The sequence below is a fragment of the Procambarus clarkii genome, chromosome 17, assembly GCF_040958095.1.
Source record: "Procambarus clarkii isolate CNS0578487 chromosome 17, FALCON_Pclarkii_2.0, whole genome shotgun sequence".
In the NCBI taxonomy this organism is placed as follows: Eukaryota; Metazoa; Arthropoda; class Malacostraca; order Decapoda; family Cambaridae; genus Procambarus; species Procambarus clarkii.
The window spans coordinates 40,888,587-40,897,889 of record NC_091166.1 but is presented as its reverse complement, the minus strand read 5'-3'; the positions used below and the strand labels follow the sequence as shown (position 1 = coordinate 40,897,889).

General features: G+C 40.7%; 1 protein-coding gene across 1 annotated transcript; it reads left to right on the top strand.

The window, feature by feature from the left end:
• Window positions 1–597: 597 nt before the first annotated feature.
• On the top strand, window positions 598–7,545 carry LOC123772469 (uncharacterized). The gene is given in 5 exon segments (XM_069326156.1): window positions 598–797; window positions 900–1,030; window positions 1,557–1,628; window positions 3,622–5,722; window positions 5,724–7,545. Coding segments are annotated over 5 exon segments (3,405 nt in total). The 3' UTR covers window positions 6,625–7,545.
• Window positions 7,546–9,303: the final 1,758 nt, after the last annotated feature.

The following is a 9,303-nucleotide window of genomic DNA, read 5'->3' as shown; positions in this document are numbered from 1 at the left end:
CGTACTTGCATAAAATAGACAATCCTCTCAAAGCTTCATAGGTTTCTTAAGCTGTGCTTCTTTCTCAGAATAAAGTGGTAACTATTTAGTTTTTCAGTTTGTCACACCCGTATACACCTCTCACCTGTAACCACCCACAAATTAGACACTTGTATTTTTTTATGAGATGCACAGACACATCACACACAGAGATCACACTAACGTGATGCATCAAATGAACAAATCCACAAGGGCCGTGACGAGGATTCGAACCTGCAGTCCAGGAGCATCCCAGACACTGTCTTACTGAACTCCAATAAGTTCAGTAGAACTTCGGTTTCAACTCTTTTACCCTGTCGTAGCTCAGTCGATTAAGGCAGTGTCTGGGATGCTCCCGGACAGCAGGTTCGAAACCTCGTCACGGCCCTTGTGGATTTGCACAGACACATATTTCAGGGATACAATCTATAACTATCCTGTCCATGTTGTGACAAATCACCAACTGTAAATATCTTTGTTCAAGAATTAGAAGCCAGTTGGAAAGTTTGCTAGATATTCGCTCACAATTCTAAGCGTTCAACCCTACGTTTGGTTACATTCTAGGGGAAACAGAATGTTATGGCTGATGCTTTTTCTCGGCCAGGAGTTGCAATTCAGGTAGATCGTCCATCATTAGATGCCACAGCAGTTGAGACGGAACAGAGACAAAACCCCATATGGACACCTGTCATTATGTTTTTGACTAAGCAAGATACTCATCCGATTCACAAACCCCCAGTACCATTGAAAGAATTAAGTAATGATAAACAATTTACTGTGTAGGATATTCAAGCTAGGGACCTCCCTATGAAGTGCTGGTCAGTTAGTTATCCCAGCAGTATTAGTACCAACTGTGTTAAAGATTATCCATGACTCGCCAGCCAGCCATCCACCAAGGTCGCCCTGAGACTGGACCAACAGTACTACAGCTGGGGCGACCCAGAAACTGCCGACGACCTTCTGACAACTCAGAAGGATCGTCAGCAGGAAAGGATCATACACTCCAGCAAAAGTCGGTTGAAGTATTTCTGGCCCAAAATGGCTAAGAGATTGCTCAATATGTTGATAGGTGATTAGTCTGTTTACAGCATAAGGGTCACATCATGGGACCAAACCCAGTCCAAGTGTACCTAGCGACTACAGCACCATGGGAACGAGAATCAAAGGATTTGTTGGCAAATTTTGCAGAAACAGATAAAGGGAACAAACCCATGCTTGTAATGGTTGATAAGTTTTCCAGTTATAGTGAATTAGTTCCTATCCAGGACAAAAGAGCAGCAATGATAGCGAGTGCATTCCATGATCGAATAATTTGAAGATACAGTATGCCCAAAGTCATCCTTTCGGACAGTAGTTCATAGTTCAGTAATAGTATATTAACTAGTTTGTGTGCCTTATATAACATTAAAGAATATAGTATTATGCCATATCATCCAGCACGTAATGGGTTTAGCAGAGCGTACTAACAGGGAAGTGTTAGATACTTTGAGTCACCTTGAATTTTGATAACAGTAATTTTGTTGAGTTTACTCCATTAGTTCAGTCTGCTATAAAGTCTTCAACTAACGCATCAACAGGAGACACCCCTCATGCTATCCATTATGGTACAGGTAAGATCCTTTCAAATGATTTTATTAACGTACCCCCATGACCCTTTGTGTAATCCGGATGATTATGTTCAAGTAAAGAATAGACATATTCAACTAGTTTTCAAGAAAAATACAAGAACACTTGTCTAATGCAACAGCAGAGTTTACTCGAGCAAGAAATGCACAAGCTACACCTAATAAGACAAATGTGGGATCACCCAAAGAGCTGTATTCTTCTGGGCGAATGGGTTATCATTGTATCTTGCCTCACCTCCGAGTACCTGTACCTCATGTGTCCTAATATTACTGTACAATGTATTGTATATACTTGTTTCAACTTTTGGAAGTGTATCTTAACCATATACCACCGAGAAGTCCACCGTGGTATTATATTTTATAGTGCACGTCATCGGGAGTTGTCTTAGTGTGCTAGCAACCACACTGAGGCCAGGAATTCCTCAGACAAGGAACACCACCTGTCACCTCACAGTTCACTGAGTGTGACTGCTATCATCAAGATGTTAACCCTATCATGGTCTTCACCTTGTAAAAATATTTTGTAAATTTGTACATCACAATTTTGTTTCTGTTATCTAGTTTTAAGTTCAGTGTGGTTCCTAGTCCATGACTCTTGTTCCAATTTGTTAAGATAATTTTTTGTATTAATATCCAAACATGTCAATTGATACTAGATGTTGATCATTTTTTAAAAATTTTGAGTATGTACTGTTCATACCTGATGATTATGCATGCATATGTTCTTCACGCTCGTGTTCCAAATAATACATTATTACCATAACCATATATCACATGATTTTTCATAGAGTAGGACCATGTTCTAATTTTATTTTTTCACGTGCCAAGCAGTGTCAATGTGCACACCTGTTCTGTCATTTAACTTTGTGCCACCGAGGTCCTTCAGAACCTTTGTATTAGCTAACTGGAGAATTGTCGACAAGGGATGTTGACCTGGCGGAGTGTCCGAGCAGTGTCAGCCTTCAAATTGTAGATGGTTAGAATGGGCACTAATCGCAAAGCAGCTAAGTCGCTGACATCATACCCTTAAGCTGGAGTGGCGCTCAAGGGTAGGCCAGGCAGTCAGTTGATAGTCTCTCTAGAGCAGGTGGGCCTCAGGTAAGCCGGGTATTGTGTTACCTACCAATAAAACAGTTACAGAAGTAACCAGTGTGTATTCTATACATTCCCAATTAAGATTATCACGTCTAGCAAGACTAGCAAGAAGAGGTCAAAATAGTTGCATTCATTTGAACCACACTTCAAGACTCATTATGAGTGTTTCATCTTATATATTTCAACATGGTGAACCGAGACAAGAAAATGTATCCAAAACTATTAAACGTCTTTTTTTTTTCTACAAAAATAGGTTGACACCAATTTCCTTTTGTATTTCAGAGTGAATCAGGATGTTGCGAGCACCTAATTGATTATATTCTCTGATGGGTGATGTTGACATCTAGCGACGTCACTCAGCACTGTCAGGTGGGGGTTGACATCTCAAGCTTATCCAAGTGGCAAACAGGTGTACACTGTGCCTTAGTACATATATATATATATATATCACCACAAGTGCCAGCTACACCACAAGTGCCACTCCTGGTGCTGTGGACAACACAAGTGCTGTAGGCAACACAACCAATCTCGGGAAATTACTTCACTGGAGATTAAGGTTTCTGTGTCTTGCAAACTGCACAACCGCTGAGCCTGTCTCTAATGAGAAAATTATGTTAATTATTTATTTATTATTTTAAACAAGACAACATTTTAAAAATATAAACAAATTCTACACTTAAGTAAATATACTAAACGTTTTGATAGTTATAGTGAAGTAAATATATATATACCTGGGATATAATGTATGTTATTACAAAAGGAAATAAATCAGGAAATATCATAGTATTTCCAGATTTTTATCGATCTAGGAATGTTGGAATTTTAAAAGACATTTCTTAAATTTACAGTTAACGTTTTGAGTATGTTATTACTGTACCATGAACATGGTTCCTAAATTCTAGTTCCATAATGATGTCCCTAGCCTCCCTAAAGCCCCATGAGGGGTACAACGCTCAAGACATGAACTTTGGACGTTTGTTCAAGGCTTCCACACAGACCAGCAAGCGACTCTTGAAGGAAGTGTTTGTGATCATGATGAACAGATCCCACGTGAGTGCCACAGACAAGTATCCAATAACCGTAGCTGACTACTGCTTCAATGTCCTCCTGTGGTCCAATGCCAAGTATCGGGAAAATTTCAATGCTGAGGAAAGACTGCTAATGGAGCAAGATCTGTCCTCAGCAGATTTTGATGTTTCTCTCCTCACCAAGATGATCCATAAGCTGTTTTCGAGCATGAACCTTCCTGAATCCTACTCAAGGGCGATACGAGACCTAAAGAATGTCCGAAACAGAATGTGTCATAATCATCTGGAGATGGACCATGCAGAGCTCATTGCTAACTTTGACGACCTCAAAATGTTTTTTGGTAATCTCTTAAAAGAAGCTGCAGATTTTTTCAGCATTGAAATAGAAGACCTGCATAATATTTTCCAGAGTGAAGCAGATGGGATCTTGCACTCACCTACAACGACAGAGGCTTCCAGTTACTTTAATAATCTGGAACAATTTCGAGGTGATCTTGTCGGTCGGTTCATCATAAAGTCGAGGCCGGAGGTGATGGAACAATACTCTAAACTGAAGAGTTTAAATCCCTTTACCTGGCTGAGTGATGAACAGTTTCCAGACCTTCTGGTGGATAAGATCTTCACTCCTCTCCAAATTAATGAACAGAGCAGAATTATTGAAGTGGATTCGCTTCTTGCTACAAAATTGGTGAGTCTTGAAACACAGGAGACTTCAGGAATACTCCCATCTGTCCTGGTCCTCTCTGGCATAGCAGGCTGTGGCAAGACGTCCCTCTGCCGGTACGTGCTACACAACTGGAGAGCCAGACTTGGTGTTATCACTGCACTTAGAGCCATCGACCTCATCATCCATATTGAACTCAGGAATGTGACGTGTAACACACTCGTATCACATCTGCGAAGAAGTTTGCTCAGCAAAACTTGCAAGAGTTTCGAAGAAAAAGACATCATTGAAATCTTGCAGGAAATTAACGTCTTGTTTATTATTGATGGGATGGATGAGGCGACGACAGATGGCAGGCAGCTGGTAAATGAGGTGCTGTCAGTAATTGGTAATTCCCGGGTTATCATAACTACTCGTCCCGAGTTCACCTTGAGTGTTGTTCAAGTAGCAGAGAGGTACCATCTCTCCCACATGGAACTCTACGTTCACGGCTTTTCTGAGCAAGGAATGACCAAGTTTACGTCAAAGGTCTTCTCTTCTCTTGAAGCAAACGAGAAGAAACGTCGCCAGCAGGAGTGTGGGTTTCTGAAGATGCTGCAGACAAGTGGCAAAAATCTTGGGGACCACCTCAAGCTGCCTCTTACGCTGGCGATGCTCATCTGCCTCTGGCGAGATGACGAAGCCAGACTGTCTCACGTTACTTCTGCAACAAGACTTTATTATGAGATTTTCAGGATGTGCACCTCGAAGATGATCTCCCGGCTTCAGGCAAGAACGTCGCTCCACCCCATGGAGTTGGAGGCCTTCGCGGAGGAGTGGCTAATGAAGTTAGGAAAAGAAGCATTCGAGATGCTGGATAATCGTGAATTTCTTATAAGTCATGACAGACGTAGAGTTCTTGCCTCCTTCTGTTCTGAGCGCCATATTGACAGCATTCAGGTTTTTTCAGCATTTCTTGTGTGTGAAGTAAATAATAGCATGAAGGGAACACAGTACCACTTTAGCTTTATACACAAAAGCCAAATGGAGTATTTAGCTGCGTTCTATCTTGCTAGAGAGTTAAAGTTGAAGGGAGAATCTTCAGTTCAAAATATCTCCATTTGGATGGAAAATTTGATGATAGACAACACAGGCAGGACAGAAAACAAAATATTACAAATATCCCCAAGCAAATTGTTATCAATGAAAGTAAATAAATGGTTGAACACCCATGCCTTTATTGTAGGCCATCTATGTATGATGAACGCCTCAGATTTGGTTCAAGAATTTGTTAAAAGTTTGTTCCAGTTGCGCCTACTGTACCTTCGGCCCATCGTCACTCTGGCAGATTGTTTTGGAGTCCGACCTACATCCTGGGGTCTGCAAGATGATTGACACTGTGTCAGACAATACATTCATATGGTATCCATATACTGAAGAGCTATGTTATCCAGGACATCCAGTTTACCTATTGCTTAAACATACAAATTTCAAACTTCATGGAGTTAATATTAGGATCCATGGCAGCGTTAATTCCGTCAGTGTCTTGGAAGAGAATGGACTCGTTGTCATGAAGAGCTACGAAAACTTGGTGCCCCTCCTTTCATATCTCGCCAGCCAGCCATCCACCAAGGTCGCCCTGAGACTGGACCAACAGTACTACAGCTGGGGCGACCCAGAAACTGCCGACGACCTTCTGACAACTCTTCTCCCAAAAGGAAACCTCACAGCAGTTATGTGTCATCTGGGAGCTCTTGGTGCTGCTGCTTTGGCCTCTGTCAGGAAGATTGGCGAAGTTTGTATCAGGGTGTCTGATCTCTCAACTCTGATTGTTGTAAGAAACTCTTTGTCTACCATCAGAAGAAATGTGGATCATGTGACACTGCGCCTAGACATTCCACCAACAGTGTTGCCATCGTCCCTGCCGACCTTCAAGCAGCCTCTGGAGCTAAGCATCATCCTGAGAGAAGTGGACGATTCCCATGTTGATTGGGCCAGTGAAGCCATAACTCGCCTCAGCACATCTTACAAGGAGATTGACCTTGTAGCATCTCGTCTCACACCCTCAGGAGGAGAGGCATTCCTCAAGGCGCTAAGCGATAAACAAGTGAATATCTTGGATCAACTAACGATACGCTCCACTCACAGGCTTGAGGAGAGTCACTACCAGGAAATGTCTCAAATGATCCAGTGTCACTTTTCTTGGTGGTACTGAGGATCTCACAGAACACGTAGTACTATTGTTGTTCCATCTCTAAAAATGTGACAACATTTTTATAGATGGATGTGAATGTCCATAGTACTGTGGTACTACTGGTGCCTTATCTATAAAAATTGGGATACAGGAAGTACTATTTGAGGGGAGTAAACAATATAAATCATCAAATTAAATAATACTTGAACAAGGTATAATAAATACAGCAAAAAAGTGTTTAGTTTCATTATCAGGGTTTTTAGCACATTCTGTGAGAAGTTGATAAACAGAAATATAATCTGTAAACATAATTCCAAAACTGGGGATGGTGCATGTACCTCGCAATATTAGTTACATTAGAGATCCTGCTAAACACATCATTACCAGGTGTTAACACTAACACAAGAGATGTTAGGGGCCTGACTTCTGAGTGGACAGCACTTCAGATTCATAGTCCTGAGGTTCCGGGTTCGATCCCCAGTAAAGGCGGAAACAAACGGGCAGAGTTTCTTTCACCCTGATGCTCCTGTTACCTAGCAGTAAATAGGTACCTGGGAGTTAGACAGCTGCTACGGGCTGCTTCCTGGGGGTGTGTAACAAAAAGGAGGCCTGCTCGAGGACCGGGCCGAGGGGACGCTAAGCCCTGAAATCATCTCAAGATAACCTCAAGAAGATAACACTCCAAGTTAACAGGATGGAAGCTTTAAGGAGATCCTAACTGGCATTGCACAAATTTTGTTAGTTTTGTTTTTAATTCTTCTATAAATCCTAGATTTATGCCTATATTTTCAGCTTTATTTGAATTAAATTATGTATTTATATTTTTTCAATTCGCCAACGACTTTGCAAACTGGAGAGTTGCTATCAAGTAATTTTATTCTATGAAAAAAAACATGATCAGGTTAATTAAATACAAGTCACTGGAAAGAATATAAAAGTAAGTTAGATATTTAAAAGAGATATTGTTGTTGATTTGTAATGCTGCATTTTTGTTTAATTAAAATATCAAAAGTACAGACATATTACCATATATAGCAATATAGTAAAGAAATATTAATCTGATTTCTTTTTTTTTTAGTAAAAACTATTACATGCTGTCAACAATATGTCATAATTTACACCCTGCTCTTATGATTTTTCAGGTTAAGTAATAATTGTAATTAAGAAGCAATAAGATGCTTATCTTAACATACTAAGAAGGTTAGGTGAGGTCGGTGTTTTCTATGAAACTTTTCAATGTAAACTAAAATATTCACAAACAATTAGTATGTCACATATGCACTTATTAAATAAGCCAATATTGACTAAAAGCAAGTGCGAGAACGGGTTGGATTTTTCTCAAGAACCTGTTCGAGTGTGAATTTATCGTTATGGTATAATATTTTGTTCCTTATTATGTACTGAAAATGTATATGACCAAAAATTTTTATTTTGGTGAAATTCCACGTCATTAAATTAGGCAAGGTAAATATGCAAAGAATTTGTTTTAATAAGTGATGTGTATTTTGTATAGGACGTACAAAACTATCATTGAATTTTTTAACAGGACGTACAAAACGATTATTGATCAAATTAATGAATAACATGAATAAAAGTGAGAAAATCTGTAGAAGCCGTGATGAGGATTCGAACTTATGCAGTGGGGTGTTCCCAGGCACACGCTCCGATAAAACAAAATCACATAATGAATCCACATGGAGAAACTACATAAAACTCACATATCGAAAATACATTGCATCACAGCTGTTTCCTGTAGCCAAAAGATGAACACAAAATTTCACATTCATATATTGTAATTTGGCTTCAAAGCCTAATATGTAGACAGAGGAAGCTCCCGTTGAATTCCCGCTAATTCAATTGTAGGTGTTATTAGAGATTTCACCACTGGAAAAACATTAAATCATTCAAGCGATGAGGTTATAATTAAATTTATCTGCCTGTCTCTCTCTCTCTCTCTCTCTCTCTCTCTCTCTCTCTCTCTCTCTCTCTCTCTCTCTCTCTCTCTCTCTCTCTCTCTCTCTCTCTCTCTCTCTCTCTCTCCCTCTCTCTCTCTCTCTCTCTGTCTCTCTGTCTCTCTGTCTCTGTGTCTCTCTCTCTCTCTGCGCATGATAAATCTCTGTCCAACCGAACACAGTTTTGTAGTACAAGATATTTATAGTGTGATACTGTATCAGTTTGGCGCTCCTGTTGCCACAGCTCGAGTATTTATCAGGTCGGTCCACTGGGGCTTCTGTCCCCTCTTTGTCCATTGGCTATTGACCAGGCATGGTTCCCCGCGTAGCGCTGGTGTAAGTGGCGCATATATGACTAATACGGTGCACTGGGGCTCTACTATCTTCACTTTCTCTCTCCTTCTTTTACTTTCTCTCCCTCTCTCTCTCGTATTCCTCCGCCTCTCACACACTCTCACACGACTTGGTAATGATTCAGGAGGGACCGGAACATCATCGCTTCTCCATCTTCTGAGTCGCGGTTTGGTCAACGTTTCTTCAGCCACGTTATTGTGCCACTCTCTCTCTCCCTCACCTCCCTCCCACTCTCACCTGTCTCCTTCCCTCTCTCACTCGCCCTGCGCCCTCTCCCCATCTCGCCAGACCATTGCTCTACCCTCAGGAGGTCGCTAATCCTTCCTCCATTTCACATCTCGTTCATCTCATCAATATTCAAGAATTATTAATTAAGCTCTTGATGGACAAGACT